This window comes from Papaver somniferum, chromosome 4, assembly GCF_003573695.1.
Source record: "Papaver somniferum cultivar HN1 chromosome 4, ASM357369v1, whole genome shotgun sequence".
NCBI classification, from domain to species: domain Eukaryota; kingdom Viridiplantae; phylum Streptophyta; class Magnoliopsida; order Ranunculales; family Papaveraceae; genus Papaver; species Papaver somniferum.
This window is the reverse complement of record NC_039361.1, coordinates 103,396,075-103,414,855: the sequence shown is the minus strand read 5'-3', so window position 1 is coordinate 103,414,855 and position 18,781 is coordinate 103,396,075. Positions and strand designations below refer to the sequence as shown.

The 18,781-nt window shown below is 36.2% G+C and overlaps 2 protein-coding genes and 1 long non-coding RNA gene across 4 annotated transcripts; 2 read left to right on the top strand and 1 right to left on the bottom strand.

Moving 5' to 3' along the window:
• The first annotated feature begins 933 nt into the window (after nt 1-933).
• Nucleotides 934-5,997, top strand: LOC113276220 (SPX domain-containing membrane protein At4g22990-like). 2 transcript variants are annotated; one of them, XM_026525798.1, is made up of 12 exons: nt 934-1,176; nt 1,340-1,459; nt 1,540-1,603; nt 1,788-1,908; nt 2,061-2,372; nt 2,511-2,615; nt 2,743-3,197; nt 3,314-3,615; nt 4,351-4,532; nt 4,956-5,146; nt 5,375-5,508; nt 5,626-5,997. In XM_026525798.1, exons 3-12 carry the CDS (start codon nt 1,551-1,553, stop codon nt 5,862-5,864), a joined length of 2,094 nt encoding a protein of 697 aa, XP_026381583.1. In that variant the 5' UTR covers nt 934-1,176; nt 1,340-1,459; nt 1,540-1,550; the 3' UTR covers nt 5,865-5,997. The 2 variants fall into 2 exon arrangements, with proteins under 2 accessions (XP_026381583.1, XP_026381584.1); XM_026525799.1 differs by lacking the exon at nt 934-1,176 and having other exon boundaries at nt 1,188-1,459.
• Nucleotides 5,998-10,653: 4,656 nt separating this feature from the next.
• LOC113276217 (vacuolar iron transporter homolog 3-like) lies at nt 10,654-11,735 on the top strand. Its single transcript, XM_026525797.1, has one exon. It carries the CDS (start codon nt 10,752-10,754, stop codon nt 11,424-11,426), a length of 675 nt encoding a protein of 224 aa, XP_026381582.1. The 5' UTR covers nt 10,654-10,751; the 3' UTR covers nt 11,427-11,735.
• A 3,279-nt stretch (nt 11,736-15,014) lies between these two features.
• LOC113276218 lies at nt 15,015-16,001 on the bottom strand. Its single transcript, XR_003324172.1, has 5 exons — nt 15,987-16,001; nt 15,761-15,836; nt 15,545-15,673; nt 15,368-15,436; nt 15,015-15,254 (listed from the first exon to the last, which is right to left on the bottom strand). It is a non-coding gene; the product is annotated as an uncharacterized LOC113276218 (long non-coding RNA).
• Between the last annotated feature and the right edge of the window lie 2,780 nt (nt 16,002-18,781).

Below are 18,781 nucleotides of genomic sequence, written 5' to 3'. Positions count from 1 at the left end.
GCGCCGAAACTCGTTATAGCGCCAACAAATTAAGGGTTTGTTGAAAATATCCAACAACATATGCAAAACGTAATAAATCACCATATTGCTTGGTCACCCACATAGTTAGTCCATCAAATTATATACCGTGTGTCTTTTAAAAAAAAAGTAAGTATGTGTTTGTTTTTTGTCACTCGTGTCTGTATTCGATTCGACCTCAATCAGATGTCAGATCGTTTGGTTTTTATTTTGAGTCAGATCTGACTCGCGATCTGAGTCAGATCTAGCTCCGGGCTCGAATCCGTTTGAGTCAAGTAACAAAATATTCCTAATTCATGATAACAAATTACTGACTATTTTTGAGTTAAAATGAGTAAGATCTGACTAAACAAACAAACATATTGCGCCAGATCCAGATCCAGATCCAGATAAATCAGGTGATTTCAGTCAGATCCAAGTGAGTCAGGTGAGACGGAAGAAAAAAAAATCAAAAAAGGGTGCAAGTGTAATAATCGTCCGTTTTATTGGACCTTTATTACTATTCCGAAAGTCAATCAAATTCGGCCAAAAGCGACTTGGACTAGATTTTAGACAATCATCTTTCGGCCGTGTACGGCTATCTTTACTGGGATTTGGCATGCCTCAGTCTATGCTCATTACAACCTCTTTTATCCATAAGTGCAGCTAATACTTGTATTTGCATGTACAAAAATGGTATTGATGCAAGTAATCGGCAATTAACATGTTATTAATGACACTTAATGGCTACTTAATTATTTGAAAGATAAAAAAAGCGACTAGTAGGATTATTATGGAGCACATAAAAAAGTGAATTATTGCATTTTACTTTGTTAAAAAGGCCACGTCGACTCGGCAAACTACTTTTCAAGCCATAAAAATCCTGGTCTCTCTCTAGCTTTAGATTCCCAGTCAAAACATGTGTGGCTTCAAAAAATCAGCACTTGTCAATATCATTAACTAATTTCGTAAATTATTATGGTTGTAACAAATTTTCATATTCATTTCCCAAAGTTGTTCCAGTGTAGCGATTTCGAGGTAAAAGAAAATCTCTGTTGTTCTCGTAAAATCCCTAATACTTCTATAAAAAAAACCCAATATATTATAATGAAAAAAAATCCTTGAATCTCATCCTATATATACGGACGGTGCATTGCCACTTGAAGATCCGCACTATAAGTAAGATATTGTTTTTCTGCATCTCAATTTCTTCATTTCTCACAATTCTAAAATTTTAGAATTTTGGTTTTGATTTTTTTTAGCTCCATTTGAGTTAACTTTTCAATCAATGAGTGTTTCGTAGATTTTTGAACCAATCTGTATTTCCCATTGGTTATCTCAGGGTAGGATTTTGGATGTTGTGTTCTTCTTCTGTTTGTTGATGACCATCTAAGGACAGGCAAATCTAAGTACAGGCAAGGAAATCCATAGCTAGAAGGAGCTTTTTAAGGTTTTGAATCAGGTTTGTTTCTCAATTTTGTTTGATTCCATTTTTATCTTCTGTTCTCTGATTATGTAATTGATTGTTTGTTTTCTGTCTAGTTATTTGAAAGATGGTTGAATTTGGGAAAAAGTTGAAGGAGAGACAGATTCAAGAATGGCAAGGGTACATTTCCTTCGTATCTTGTGTTTTTGTTGGATTTTGAATTTGATTTTGATTTTTGTTTGTGTGTGACCTTTTGTTTTTTTGCACTAAATTGAGTAACCTTTACGCGAGAGGATTCTCCGAAGTTTTGTATTTCGGGGAAAGATTTATAAAAATGTGTTTGTTTTTCGGGTGATTTTTGTAGCTATTACATTAACTACAAGTTAATGAAGAAGAAAGTGAAGCAATTCACTCAACAACTTGGTGCAGGAGCGCAAGACCGTCGACATGTTCTCAAGGAATTTTCAAGAATGCTGGATAATCAGGTAGAGTACCAACATAATTGGAGCACCTTCATGGAACCACTTTAGTTATTTCACTGTTGAACGATAGTTCTTCGCTATTTGAATAAGTTATTAGTGATATTTAGTTAAGAAGGTAATGGAGAATTTTTTTTTGGTGGTGTATTTCTATTCAGATTGAAAAAATTGTACTGTTCCTTTTGGAACAACAAGGGCTACTAGCAAGCAGACTAGCCAAACTTGGGGAACAACAGGCTGAACTTCTAAGAGAGCCAGAGATAGCACAAATATCTGAACTACGAGAAGCATATAGAGATGTGGGACGAGATCTTTTAAAGCTTCTCTACTTTGTGGAGATGAATGCAATTGGGCTTCGCAAAATACTGAAAAAGTTTGATAAACGTTTTGGCTACAGATTCACTGATTACTATGTGACGTCTCGTGCAAATCATCCTTACTCCCAACTACAACAAGTGTTCAAGCATGTGGTACAGTACCAGCTCTGTGGATTTGATAATCTCTCCTTTACAATAATGAAGACAAACAAATAGATTACCTCTTCTTTACTTTTCTTTCTTTTGAGATCCAAAACATCGTTGTTAAAGTGCATATGAATGAACATACAGGGATTTGGAGCTGTTGTAGGAGCTGTAACTCGCAATCTTGTAGATCTTCAGGATCGCCAGGGAAGCTACTTATCAATTTATGATCAACCATCTATTGCATTTCAGGTTTTCAATTTCATTCTGGTTACCACCTGTTTATTTTTGCCTCTTTTTAATATACTTACCCTCTATTGCTTTATTGTTCTAATTGGTTACTAATTGCAGAGATGATATTTCATGGTTTTACTTGCAGGATCCTGTTATTGATTCTATAAGAGCAGCTGTAGATAGGTTAACTCACTCCACAAATTTCCTCCACTTCTTAGGGCAACATGCCCTTATTATGCAAGATGAGTTACCAATGCCAACTGATGAACCAGTTGATGAACAGAGATATCATTTTGCGTCACTAATGTTGAACTTAGCAAACACATTCTTGTATATGGTCAATACGTATATTATTGTCCCAACAGCTGATAACTACTCTCTAAGCCTTGGAGCTGCGGCAACAGTTTGTGGTATTGTGATAGGGGCTATGGCTGTTGCACAGGTGTTTTCGTCAGTCTATTTCAGTGCGTGGTCCAATAGATCATACTTCCGGCCGCTTGTATTCAGCAGTATTGTTCTGTTTTTGGGGAACGTTTTATATGCTCTGGCATATGATCTTGATTCCATTGCAGTTCTTCTGATTGGCCGTCTTTTGTGTGGGTAAGTGTTTCTCAGCTCCTCCTGTCACTTGAGTCAACTTCTCTATTAGTATTCTCCATTTTCCATCAATTTTTTTGTTCTCACATATCTTGATGTGAATATTATCATCATTTCAGATTTGGTTCTGCCAGAGCTGTTAACCGGCGGTATATAAGTGATTGCGTTCCTAATAGAATAAGAATGCAGGCCTCTGCGGGTTTTGTGAGTGCCAGCGCTCTTGGGATGGCTTGTGGTCCTGCTCTTGCAGGCTTGCTTCAAACTAATTTTAAGATTTCCAAGCTAACATTTAATGAAGATACGTTACCAGGCTGGGTTATGGCAGTGGCGTGGCTATTCTATTTAGTCTGGCTCTGGATCTCCTTTGTGGAGCCTGCTCCCTTACCCGAAGCTAAACCTGTGCCACAGGAAGAAGATGCCGGTAACTTTTCCTCCTCTAACTACCTTACTATAATTTTTTCTAGTCACAATTTCAAAGCTTACAGTATGTTGGTTACTAATTTTGTATTGCTTCTGTTGTAAATTGAAAGATGACACACAAAAGGCTGAAGCAAATGACAACCTGTTGAAATTGACGAGGCCAATCCTTAGGTTTGCTTAGTTGCATTAATTTGTACAGAATTACCATTGCATTGATTTGATGGCCTGGATAATTCAGGTTTTCTTTCCAATAGCATTTAAATGGTGCATATGGTCGATATTGTCTGTCATGTTAAATAACACTTTTAGGTGGTACAATGGCAGTTTACCTGTTTCTTTTGAATATTAAGGTTAATTGCGTACTATAGCGTAGAGTTCTTTTGGTGGTCAATAAGAACCTTCACTAATCTTTTTGCCTTAAAATTATAGAGGACTTCATACCCCCTGCGTGAATATTCTAATACCTTTTTTTTATAAGCTCACATATGTTATACATACATATCATGACATCTGATATTTGTGGTTCATCAAGACGATGAACTCCTAGAAGCCTGGATTAGAAAACTGTTATTTCCTAGTATACAAGCATATAATGAAGTGATTGTAGGTCGAAAAGCCTATAGTTTGCAACCTCTATGATGCAAATTTATTTATTTTCATTTGACCCATTCAATTTTATTGTCATTTGGCATGGTAATGATGTTTATTGCCTACTTTGTTTATACTTGTATGACAGCAAGACTAGAAAATGGTGAATTAGAAAAAGCTCTGGTACAGCCTCTGCTTCTAAGTTCTAAAGAGGACCAAGACGAAGATGGTGATGATGATGTTGATGGTAGTGAAGAAGCTAGTGAAGAATCGCATCTCGCTGCTGCTTCAATTGGGTCAGCATATAGGTTGCTTACACCATCTGTGAAGGTTTGCCTTTCATTTTAAGTCTCGTTTGAACCCACATGACTACTTAAATTTCATTATTTCGTCGGTATTCTCATGAGTTTTAAAATGGTAGAACATAAATCTGTTGGTGTCTGAAGGTAGTACATCCTTTCATCTAAAAACATAATCGAGGCCTATAAAAAGAACAAGCAAGTTTAAACTTTTCGAAGTCAGCAAGTTGGAACATAACAACAGAGGATTTTTTAACTTACTGAACACATCATCTTTTTCCTTGCAACTCTTTTTTGTTCTTAATCTTACTAATGTGTACCTTTTCCATTGACATCATTTTGAACTAGTCATTCCATAATCTTCAAATTGTATAGACATAAATAAAAAAATTATATTGTTACCATCAGTATTCTGTACCGCAGATCTAATTCCAGCTGTTTCAACGATTTTCAGGTTCAGCTATTGATCTATTTCATGCTCAAATACGCAATGGAAATTTTACTCTCTGAATCTAGTGTTATTACCACATACTACTTCAATTGGTCAACTAGCACAGTTGCAATCTTCCTTGCATGTCTTGGATTGACTGTTCTTCCAGTAAATATTGTCATCGGAAGCTACATTAGCAACATGTTTGAGGACAGGTACATAACAGGAGATGTAGTCAAATTTATAATGCCTCATTTCATTTTGGAACAAGGTTTAACAACACGACATCTGTCTTCCAGTAGCTATTTTCTATATTCCCCATATAATATAAGCTAATAACATTCTACTGGACATGGTCACTGAAAAATAAATTGGATACCATCTTTTATATTGAATTTTGGGTTATATCCTGCTCTCAATATTCGTGTCTTGGTTCTCTGCAGGCAAATTTTGTTGGCATCTGAAATCATGGTATGCGTCGGTATTGTTCTGAGCTTCCATGTAACACACACATATTCTATTCCGCAGTATGTTTTCTCAGCACTTATCACATTCGTGTCTGCTGAAGTTCTCGAAGGTAATCTGTCTTGATCTTAGTAATGTTTCCATCTTTTCCCACTTTAGCTGTTCTGTAAACCCTTGTTATCATCTCTTTTCAACTTCTGGCCCCTGACAACTTTTTCTTGAAATTTAGGTGTGAACCTATCGCTCTTATCGCGCGTGATGTCATCAAGGCTAGCTCGAGGAACATATAACGGTGGATTACTTTCAACAGAAGCCGGAACTTTAGCTAGGGTGGTGGCAGATGCAACAATCACACTAGCCGGATATTTTGGTCAGAAACATCTCTTGAATATCACTCTATTACCTTCACTTGTTATTTGTGTAATTTCAATCATGGCTACTTGCTTTACCTACAATACCCTGTATTGATTGCACTCTCGATTCCCCTGTATTTAGTTCAATTCAGATCTGCTTCATTTTTCATTTTTCCTTTTGTAATCAAATTGTTTATATGGAATACTTAATTTATTAATTCATGATTCAAGAAATTGAATTATCATAATGCCATCCGAGTGCATCTTCTTCTGAGTTCGTCCCAGCCACCTTACAGTTTGATTCCATAGTTTTTGTGAAGATATGTTTATGCAATAGAATCTCATTAACATTCATATGTACTGGATGACTGACTCGCGTTCAGTGCCTTTTACATGCCAAAATTCTGACACTCAATATCATTCAGTGGAAGGATGATAAGTAACGTATGGTGCAGATGTGATCTTTCAGAGAATTTTGAGCATCGAGCCTTCTGTTACACGAAATCGTAGAATATTTAGAAGCCCAATCACCTATTGAATTTAACCCAAAGAAGCCAAGACGCTGGTAAGTTCCCAAGTATAGACCTGCCACAATGTAATGGAACAATTCAATACCGAAAAAATGCCCTGTAAAGGAGGATGCTTCATCCAAAAAGATCTCTTTACATCAAGTGGATCTTTTTGCACCGACATGACACACTCCCATTGAGGTGTTGTGTCAAGTGGGCGTGTCATGTGTGGTCTGAAGATTAAGGTAGATGTCGATGGGGGAATGGATTCCACTTAGCTTTTCTATTTCCGGCACCACAGATCTTAATAAAAAGGACGGGTATATCTACTCAGCCTTCCTTAGAAGGAAAGCTTTAGAATTTCCTAAATCTGGGCTATTACTAAACCACATATAGTACTGTAATACTATGGGAGATTTTCCTTTGCACCATAGCAAATGAAAGCGTTGGGCCATTTAACTTTAAAGAGATGAAGACTCGGGTGTCGACTGCTTAAAGCTTGCAAGGATACACTTTCCATCTCTTCTAGATTTTACAACTGTTTTTTGCGAATATCTCAAATTCCAATAAACAACAGATCCAAGTGGACCGATTATGTAGTCAAGTCAATGACAATCTACCACTATCATCAGTAGATGAATACAAACACCAAATTCACAACTAGGCATAAACCTAGAAAATGCAAAGAAGCACTGAAATCTCATCAACCTTTAAAGAATGAAAGACAACAAAATAGAGTTCAAAGTTCAAACAATTACTACAATCTCTAGTGGGTTTGAGTGGCAGCAAAAAGAAAATGCTTTTAAGGCAGATGATAAATAGATCAGAGAGTAACGAAGGTTCCAATCTTTAGGTTTTTAGTTACTCCCATTTTAAATGATAATTATTGATAAGTTGGTTTCATGCATAATTTGTGCACGAAACAAACCAATCTTTCTGAAACTAAGGTAATATATACACCCTTAATCTATTCCCGATAACCATACTTATTAAACTGATTTGGATGACATCCATGCATCATAAATAAGGATGTATATGTGAAAAATCATTTTGGAACTGATTCAACTGAAGTCCCGCCTTTATAACATAAACAGAGGGAGTGTTGAGATAATAAAGTTTTGAAAAATAAAAAATAGAAAAAACCATGAATGGTCAAGAGAGAATGCATGTTTCACGCAGGCATTGATGCATATAAATGTGAAATGTGATGTCCATCAAAATAAAATAACTATGTGGTTGGCTATCGTGTGTGGATGCACACTCCTTAGCATCTATTAGCATTAACATTATCTACTCTAAAAGTGCTCTCTAATCCTAACTAGTGCATACACAATTCAGCAATCCATTTGCATGTTCATATCAATATACTTTACTTTCACTTGTGACTAACCTGTTAGAAGAAAAAGAAACAATCCCATGTCAAGGTGTAACGTATGATTTAATATTTCTCTCATTTCTATTTAAATTTCATGTAATAAAACAAAACAAATCCTCTTTATGGATCCATAGAAAGTACGTGACAATTCAAAAGGTTAGAAAGTTTAATATATAATGCATGTAGATCTAAGTGGTAATCAACCTATCACAAAAATGAAAGAAAATTCATGGTGGCTTACCCTCCTTGGTGGTAAACGTCTTGTATGTCCTTAATCTTGTTTGCCTTCTTTTGGTAAAAGAAACTTTAAAAACAAAGAGAAGTCAAGACCGTACAAGGCCTTTCCCTGCGGCATTACTTGATTTGCTAGAATACTCGTAGGAACTTTGTAATGGATGCTTGAAACAACTAGCTTGTGAAGTTGCTTGCAATTTATCAATTTCCCTTTCCCATCCCATGCATCTTATTCAAGAAAGCACCAAGGAACTTTAGGCGGTTTGCATAACAGAAATTCATCGGCTGTCTTATTAGCTAGCAGTAATGTGCTTCCACACGTCTTCATACGGATTGATGTAATGCAAAAACCAAAAAAGAACAAAAAAATTGAGAAAAAAGAAAAATATTTTTTTTTTGTTCTCATTTTTGTTGTTTAAGTATTGAGTATAGACTTTTTGGATTTCTAATTTTGTTAACAGACCCAACTTTTATAACATAGCTGACTCAATTTTTATGCTACAAGCAACGACGACTCCTTTTTTTTGTTGTCAAATGTGGTCAAGTCTTATTCTTGCAAATCATGTGTGCACTCATTACTTCATTGATAAATAGCTAGTAAAAAAAAGGGGATTTTAATAAAGTGCCACACTTTCAATTTCATGTTTAAGAAAGTGCCACCGTTTTTTTCAGAATTTATTTAGTGCCACACATTTGATCTTTTCCATCCAGTTTTTTTCCAAGCAAAAGTTTACATCCGTTAGTGCATAGGTGGCAGTAATTCAACTTAGAAAAAGACATTTACACCCTTGAAACATCTCACTACAGTTCATGTCTTCTTTGGGTCATTTCATCGAACAAATAGACCGCGTTGTGCTCATCCAGCAGCAACAACATCATTTGATTCATTTGCACTTCACAACAGATTCTAGTGTCAAAAGCGAAAACAAAGTGCATTTCCATTCACATAGATTTCTACAAGTACAAAGAAGCAATCACACTAACATAAAAAACGATGCGCCTAAACTTACATTTCCTTATTATGTACTTAAAATCACCACTGAGCAGATTTCAGAACAAAAAAAGAAAACACAAAACTCAAAACACAGCTAGGATACTTGAAAGTATCATCAGTTTCGGTTCCATACCTCCAGGTCCTCCACCAAAACTACCTCCACCTCTAAGAATGCCTCAGTCTGTTCCAAAACTCTATTCTTCATCTCTTTCATAACCACGCTCATCAGTTCCTAATCTTTTAGTTACTTCTGCTGAATCAGTTACTTTATCCATATTCAGCTGCTGCTCATCTACTTGCAAATTCAGCTGTAACTCACTTCCCTTAGCAACAATCACTAGCACCATCTCATCTTGTATGATTCACCATTGCAACTGCATCTTCTCCAATCTCTAATTAAACTCAATCCTATAGCAACAACATTCATATCTGTTTGTCTTTCTCTGCAACCATCACCTTCAGCTCAGCTCAACACATCAGCTCTCCACATTAACATAGCCTCAACATCAATTCCTATCAACTCAGACATCCTAAGATTATCAAGGTCAACAATATCATCAATTTAATTCTTCAATTCAAAATTAATACAATAATTACCTAAACTCTATAACTCATCACAGTAATAGAAATTCAATTCAATTGATTGAAGAAAATTACCTCAGACCCAAACTCTAACCTCTTACAATTAACCAATCTTCACTGCTAGCTCGGTTCGGCTTCAACCAACACCAAATAGCCATCCCAAATCCTTCCGTGAGTTCTTCTCATGAAACCCTATATTTTCCCTGCAAACAGAGATTCAATCAATAAATCCTTCTCCCTTCCTCGTAACAGTAAAAACCCATTATCAATTGATCGATTTTGTGATCAATTTCTCACAAACCCAAAATTCTCTTCAGTCAAAATAGAACCCTCACCAATTCATAACTCCACAATTCCATCTCCTTCATCATTCATGCAGTTCACTAACTAATTTCCTTTATTCAAATCCAGAAACCTTAACTAGGTCTTTGATTTACTTTTCGCCTGAGTTTGAAATGAAACTATTAGTGAGAAAATCAAACCCTACTTTCAATTTCAAACTCAGAAGAAAAATAATGAAAGGAAAATTTCAATCTCAATTTCAAATCCTGATGGAAACCCATTAGTCAGATATGATTAGAAAACAAAAAACCCATTAATCCGACCAAAATCAAAGCCTAATTTCAATTTTAACACAATCTGCAGACCCTAATAGGTTCGATCTACAACAACAACTCCATCCTCTTCATCCCGTGCTCAAACAATCACAATAGCATCACCGACAATCAACTCTTAACGTTTCTCTTAAGTTTCTGATATCATAATCACAAAATCTTCTCGCGGAAACACGAGAAGAGAAGAACAGGGGAAAGAGGAAGAAGAAAGAACTAACGGGGAAAGATGGCAAATCCATGACTAGTATAATAGAGTTTTCAATGGTAAATATGTAAATCGCGACAGATTATTTTGACCGAGTCAGCGAAAAAGACCAAGTGTGTGGGTCCTGACGGAAAAACTAACAGTTGTGGCATTTAATAAACTCTGAAAAAAACGGTGGCATTTTCTTGAATCGGGATTTGTAAGTGTGGCAGTTTGTTAAAAATCCCTAAAAAAAATCTTAGCAATATCATGTACCTACCACTTCATAAGAAAGTACATACAACATGCATGCAATACCATACGTGCCCCTCACCATCCCCAATCAAGAAAAGACAAAGCCATCGCATTTCTATAAAATACCCTTTTATTAGATGAGTGTGGATACCACGCTCCTTCATAAACTCTTCTGCAATTCTCATCAGCAATAGTACGTTTCTTCTTTACTAAATTCCTTCTACAAACTTGCCCATTTTCTTTTCATTTTCTTCCATGGATATCCATAATCAAGCTAATCAAACATCAACTCTACATGTTATTAGACCTATGGTGTCAAATATCAGTATAGAACGGCCACAAACAATCCAAGAAAACAAAGACTACTTTGATTACTCCCAAAGGGCACAGTGGCTTCGTGCTGCTGTCCTTGGAGCCAACGATGGATTAGTATCGACAGCATCATTGATGATGGGAGTAGGAGCTGTAAAAGAAGATGTCAAGTTTATGATTCTGACTGGTTTTGCCGGTTTGATAGCCGGGGGTTGTAGTATGGCTATCGGAGAATTCGTCTCCGTTTATTCACAACTTGATATAGAGTTAGCGCAAATAAAGAGAGAAAGTATGGCAAGAAAAGATGAGGAAACACAGAGTGATGACGAGAAGGAAAATTTGCCCAACCCATTTCAAGCTGCTGGTGCATCAGCAATTGCATTCTCCCTTGGAGCTATGGTACCGTTATTAGCAGCGGCATTTATTAGAGATCATAAGGTGAGGTTGGGAGTGGTGACAGGAGCGACGAGTTTGGCGCTATTAGTGTTTGGAGGTTTAGGGGCTGTTTTAGGGAAAGCACCTTTGCTGAAGTCTTCTCTTAGGGTGTTGATTGGAGGATGGATCGCCATGGCTATAACATATGGATTGACTAAGTTGATTGGAACCAGTGGACTTTAGTAGCTGACAGTTTAACGAAGTGATAGTCATCCCATGTTATTGTAGCCGTTTCATTTACTTGTCAGTTATCGGGTCCTTGATTTCATGCATGCAGTTATCTTGTAGTTCTTTCTTATGACGCAACATATACTGTATCAACTAGTAGCTTTTAAACCAACACGGGCTAGTTGCTCAGGAGCCTGACTTGAGGTCAGCAAATCGGATATCCACTCTAGAGTTTGGGGATTTCATAAAAACTACTCTTATGTATCTAAAGAAAACAAGTATCTTAAATTAAATAAAAATAAAAGATATTTTTATGTGCGTCAACAAGTGGGTAAGTTTGCTTGTGTTATTCATGGAATGCAATGAATTCAGAAATTTGCTGATGCCATTGTAGTGCAAAGGCAAATTTATCAGGTAATGATATCAGCGTTATGGAATTCGAAACACGTTGGCACCATTTTTTTTTATCGACAGAAAGAAACACATTTGGGATTGTACAAGTGAAAATATATAACGTTACACACTACAAAGCAAAACTATACACTACCTACGGCGTCTCCTTTTACTCGAGTAAGAGAAACCTACTATTCCTCATTGAATCACTCCCATCTCCCGCAACTCCGGCTTATTATTCATGCGGGACCTTAGGATTTTTTTTTTGTCTTTTTTGTCCCAAGTGACTCTGCAAAATTCTCTTTCCCAATCATTTAAGAAGTTGCGACGAGAAGTACTGTCACATACTCATTTAACTGCCTAAATTTTTCATGAGACATGACGGGCAATATTCTGTGGTTCAGTGAATCAACTTTACCCACAAGTACTCGGCCTTGCATACTTGCATCAAAGTATGCATATGCCTTCACTCTTAAGGCTTTACGCAATGGAAGTCTTTATCTTCTTTCTCTCTAACTCCTTATGCCTCCATAAGCATCAGAGGTTTTCCATGCATCAAACCAATTGATCAACTCACATAAATCAACAACATAAGAACACAAAGATATACTGCAACAAACCCATTTTATTAAACTAAAGGAAGATTACAAAACTTTTCCATCACATGAACCAAAACAGGTCATTCACCCTCTTGGTGAATGCCTAACTCTCTCTACAAATCAGTGGCTCTTCTCTCAATTGAACAACACCAGCATTATTGATTCCTAGACTATTTATACTACTAGGATCAGACCAAAACTTCTGTGCAACTGCCTGCACAAGCCTTGGATAGTCAAGTGTCGAAGTAGTTTCCATAACCGCCTAAAGTGTGCATAACTGACTAGCCTTTACCAAATTGTGCCATATCACGCCACACATGTCCCAAAAGGTTGTGGGCACACCTTATAACCGTTACAATTTGTCTCACTTCATTGGCATGCTCGCAAAGCCAATAACTAGGGCTGCACATGGGCGGGTATAAGCTAAAACCAACCTCGCACCCACAGACTGCGGGTTTTTTTTTCATAACCAACCCCGCACCCACAAACAGCGGGCGGGTTTTGTTACCCGCCCGCTACGGGTTGGGCGGGTATGGGTTTAAACGGGTTTTAACCCTCTTTATATTCAAGTATTTAGAGTAACTTCTACTCTCCTTGATTAAGTGAGAAAAAAAAAACAAAACCCCCAAAATATTCATATCTAGGAAGTTCACAGATGAACATTAAGTGTTGAATCTGTTGATTTTTCGATTGTTGTTGTCGATTTCTGGTGAAGATTCGAAGTTGTTGTTGTCGATTTCTGGTGAAGATTTCTGATAATTGTCGTTCGTAGGTGAAGAAGAAGAACTGAGGAGGAAGAAGAGGAGAGGCCGAACAGAGAGAAGAGTGTAGAATGTGAATGAGGGTTATCAGTTATCCTATCTACTAGTATTAGGGTTTCATAATGGACGACTAGGATTAGTTTTATCTAATGGTATATAATATGCGGGTTTTTTGGGCGGGTATGGGCGGGTATTAGCTTAAACCAACCTCGCACCCACAGACAGCGGGTGTTTTTTTCCATAACCAACCCCGCACCCACAACGGGCGGGTATGGATTAAAAACCCACGGATTTAGCGGGTACGGGTGGGTTTGGGTATCGTGGGCGGGTCTTGTGCAGCCCTACCAATAACCAACACTTGAGCTATAATGCGCCACTTTTACGCTACTTTTGTACACCACTGCATATGGCCTTGATCTGAACTTGCTAAGATGTTTTAGTTAATCCACATTCATGCCAACATGATTTCCAACTGAGGCCAATATGTGCCATATGCTCATGTGCGTTATTTTTGCTTTACTCAGCCAATTGTTCGATAATAGTGATGCATATTCTTGTTTGCACTGTCCAAGCTTTGGCCAGCCTTGGACTAATACATAGGCCAACTCTTACCCTATTCTTCACTCTTGCATCATCCTTGAGTTTGGGCCAACTCAATTCCATGGATATGCATCAATGCCAACATCGCATATTGCATTTGTCAACTTGGCCTGCCTTGTCTTCCTCAATGAAGCTTTGTTGTGTCGAACAATAAAATGCATTACTTAACCAATGACCCTACAATGTAGTGCCACCTTTGTGCTTCACTGGCCTTGTAGGGCCTTGCCATTTTAGCATTTGAGAATCTATGCAGCGTCGTGTAATCATTGTCAGAAGCTGACTTGGTCGGCTATGCTGTAACATGTAATCATTGTGAATCATTAGCCTGACTTGTAATAAGTATACAATACGGGTACTAAATAAAATATTTGTATAGGAGGATTTCCAACTTAATCAAGTGACAACCTAACGTCAACTAGTATCACTGTTACTTGGATACTTAGTTCAATTTTAAAGATGAAACTCTTGAACATAATCACCAGCACGCATTTTCAAGGTTTTAAGGTAAAACAAGTATTGCAGTTTTGTCCTCGTACAGTCCTCGGTTCTCAAGAGAGATACGAGAAGCTCAATTTCGGTATGTTTTTTTTTGTTTAACTGTTGATGCCAAAGACTGCAAATGTGGGATAATTGATGGGGGAGTTTTCTGATGGAGACATGGGGGACAAATCATATCTTGACATGTGTCTTTGCTATAAATTGATTCCATCAAATTTCATTTCCAAAAATATAAAATAAGTGTATTTTTGGTGAAAATACTGGTTATCGTAATTGGTGATGTATTTTATGCTTGATATTTTTGGTAACAAAATTTGTTAAAACAATTAATAGTAAAGAAACATGTCAAGATACAATTTGTCCCCTATATCCCCATCATAGAACACTCATGTCGAAAATTTATCCGCAAACTTGGAGCTTAAGAAACGGTAAAAAAATGAAAAAAATAAATCAGTAATAAGATAAGAAAACATAAATTCAAAACGAGAATGAATAAGTATTTCAATGAGCTCATTGAAAATTAAGTATTCCGTGAAAAGGTACACTAATAGTCGAGCTTTGCAACAAGGTATCAACCATGTGCGAGTCAGACTCAGTGTGACCCAGTGAGTTATCAAAACCGATTTATCCCAAACATACCCTCCTATACAGTACTCTGGTAAGGTTAGGTTATATGAGTTGGGTTTACCCGGATAGGAAATGGGTAGAAGGTTATATTCCGTATCTTCCCTCCCTCTAAAAGTTTCTTTTTCAGTTTCAGTTTCTTTGTGCTTGATCAGTTTCAGACACTCAAGACTCTGAGGGATACACAATCAAAATTCATTCATCTTAATAATATTTTTCATTGTAATAATAGTTCCCATACTCGTCATAGTTTGCTAGATCATCGTTGTCGTTGGAGGCTCCAAAATTCCTCAATTCATCTTCTGAAGTTCTATCGTTCTCAATTAACAGTATAGGGATAAGACGATTAAACCGGTCCAAGACGAGAGCTATACAGACAAAGCGTACAAGTAGTTACATACAGATGAAGAAAGTCCTTGGTTGAAAAGTTCTGAAGGCACAAAAGGAAGCTCAGTCATTCGCATTGCTGGAAGCAACTAACCTGAAAAGTAAAAAGCGAGCGAATGTTTGCTTGGTGAAAGCTTCAGGCTTGTTGTCATCCTTGATTTTACTGAAGATATCATGCAATAGAAAATCAGTAAGAAGAAACTCCATCAATGAACATCTATGGAGACTATGTTGATTAATCATTAGACAAAAACACATCACGAAACCATACCAAAGAGAGGCCTCACGACCTGTACTCTAACTTCTTACTTCTCGGTTCTTATCTTCTGGATCACCTTGACTTATATTAAGGCTTCTTAGTAGCACAATGCCTCTTCTTTACTGCTTCGACAACAATGTCCTGCAAACAATCAAAAAAACTAAAACAGGGGATTCAAGTGTTCAACATAAAAATGCTACACAAAACAAGTAACATTCAATTATGTACCTGAGACTCCCTCCTGATAAATCTAATACCCCTACCAAGCTAGATATTTGCATCACTGTATCGACAAAACTCAGTCCTACAACCAATAATAGTTTCATAAAGATTCTGAGCTTTCACAACCATAAACTCTTTCATCTGATCATAAAAACTCGGTATTCATTTCAAGAAATCACAATCTAAATAGCAAATTGTAAGAGCAAACACTTGTAAAATCGAACCTACTTACTTATACACATATTAGGAACTTCCAAAGCAATTCCTTCACTGTTACATGATTCATTTGAGAGGCATATAAGCAGGAAAAGGGATATGGTTAGTAGCGTTGTCAAATTGAACATAACCATTTACTTTGAATGATAGAGATTCACTTAGAATCAACTAAAACACAATTTCATTCACCTCAAGGACTAACAATGTCATTCGGTACCATGGTTAAGACATGGATCTTGGTACCTGCTAATGCAAAAGGCAAGTTAAGACATAATTCCACTATACAACTCAACATCATCATTAAATTACCTTCATAAGTTAGTGGCGATCGATGAGCGAACAACGAGAAAATCCTGCAAACAAAAGACAATCTATGAGATTTCGTAAAAATAAGTGCAGAAACGTAATTGAATAACTTACAGAATAACTAACTAAACTGAAATTAAACAGTCTAAAATCCCAAACAACAAAAGCTTCAGAAAGTACCTCCATACATATATAGTATGTCAACTTCAATTAGTAGAAGATTGAACCAGACTTAAGGAGAATTCAACGTGCAACGTCAAACTTGTCCGCTCGGTCGTCTAACTGAAAGGCTTCCAATGCACTCACCTCCCCCAAAATCTAAACAACCACCAGCAGCATCATTTCAACTAGAAATCAGTTATTACCTTAGAAGTCCAAGCTTAATGTATTGAATACAAAAGAAAATAAAAACACAGAACAGACTTCAAAAAACACCCTATCAAACACAAAGATCAACAAATATAACAAACCTAAACAGACTTCATAAAACCCTCCATGCAAGAAATATACGAAAAACACAAACCTATTCCGTTGGAACTTAAAGCAATGTACACAAAAATATTTATGCTACAGACTGGTACAAGAACCTAGTTTAGTTTATGCTACCATCAAAGTGAGTTACCCATCATAATTTATAATGCCTTCAAAAATAACGTACTCATTTAAATTTATAAGACCGTGTTATCGAGTTACCCAATTCATTTTATAGGACCATAAAAAACACAATATGCACTGCTTTCCTTATTAACGTGAACTTCACGACAAAAAATATGTCCAAGAAAGCCTGGTTTCTCAATACTGGTGTCCATGATAGCTATTTATTTAGGTATAGCTCATTTCCTTGTTTTACCTGAAGTTCAAGAACCAAATGAGTCATACACAAATGAAAAAGACTGATATGTTTTTTATGTATAATTAATACACCACTTATACTACTGAAAATAAGTTTAACATAAAATGTATACATAAACACAAAGGGCGGACGAAGGGCCACCAAAAACCAATATACTCATCAGAAACTAAAATCATAGTTATACAAATGAAAAAGTCACTGCACTGACTAGTGGGGATTGACATCGTAAACCAGAAAAGAGACAAAGCATCAATAAAACCACAACTTCATCTGTACATGGGACTTGTTTTTTGTACGAGGAAGGCAGCAACAAGCTGATACTTCACTAAATCAGGCAAAGTCCATGACCTTAATATTTTAGCAATATTTCTAGAAAAAGCACCTAACAACAATCAGTCTTCATAGCATTTTTTTCTTGCTTAATATCTATGGTACTATTTAATCTAAGAAAAGTGAAATAACTTCAATCAAAATGATAATAAAAAATACCTCCCGAAGCATCCATCAAACCTAAACCATAAGATTAAAATTTTCAAAATTATTTAGGTACTGGATATTTGGACTAGTAAAAAGTATAGAATAAGAATCATTAGCTAAAAAATTAACGGTAAAGAAACTATATTGATTACCAAATACTGCTACTATACTTCTTCAGTTTCATAGTTCTACATCCTAAAAGTTAAAAAAATCTATAAGATAGGTGGACTAAATTGAAAAACCCGTACAATGGGATAAATTGCTCTGACCATGTGGACTAAGTGCCACCAACAACTTAATTAGAAACAAATAATTCCACATTATGTGGAAACTTTATAATTTTAATTCCACAATGAACTGGAAGAAGCTTATGTAACAATTTTAAATACACTGATACAGTAACACATACCCATTTGACCTAATTCACAATGACAATACAGAAAGAAAAAAATATCAAACCTTTTTCAAGAGATGGAGGGTGATACCATGAACTTATTCCGTTAAATAAATAAGGATTTGTAGTTTTCAATCTTCGTTGCATATCAACCCAACTCAATTTTTGAACACCCCATTGGTATACGTATTATTCACTACTTCAGTTGTAGATAGTCATAGCGGTGAAGAACAATAATGGTAGTAGGTGATCATCAATTGGATTATTAAGGTCGTGAATCATGATACAGGTTGAAGAACTGTAGATACGATTATATAACCTACTACCATTTTCCTATCAAGTAAACCCAACCCATATAACCTAACCTAATCAGAGTACCGTACAGGAGGGTATGTTTGGGATAAAGAGTCAGACTCGCACATGGCTGATACCTTGTCGCAGAGTTTGACTATTAGTGTTACCTTTTCACAGAATACTGAATTTCAGTGAGCTTTGCTCTATTTCAATGGTTTTTCCATTTTTATTTAAAATATATTTAAAATAAGTTAAATTAGTTGAGGAGATTTACTTTTATAACTAAGGTCTACGTTTGATAACGGTATGGTAAAATATATAATACCTCGATTTTATAAAAAGTGATATTTTTATTTTCTCATTTTTATCTAAAAAAGACTAATGTGAAAAGTGAAAGTATCACTTTTATTTCATAAAAGCAGAGACTATATTATTTAGTTTGTCGCCCAATTTAATTTTGCTATCTCCAAATAGATTTTTTTAGTTT

What these genes read in the sequence shown, in the direction of transcription:
- LOC113276220 (XM_026525798.1), top strand. Translation starts at nt 1,551, where the DNA reads ATGGTTGAATTTGGGAAAAAGTTGAAGGAGAGACAGATTCAAGAATGG. An exon ending in CAGATTCAAGAATGGCAAGG is followed by an intron (nt 1,604 to 1,787) that starts GTACATTTCCTT and finishes TGATTTTTGTAG; the next exon opens with CTATTACATTAACTACAAGT. An exon ending in GTCTGCTGAAGTTCTCGAAG is followed by an intron (nt 5,509 to 5,625) that starts GTAATCTGTCTT and finishes CTTGAAATTTAG; the next exon opens with GTGTGAACCTATCGCTCTTA.
- LOC113276217 (XM_026525797.1), top strand. Translation starts at nt 10,752, where the DNA reads ATGGATATCCATAATCAAGCTAATCAAACATCAACTCTACATGTTATT.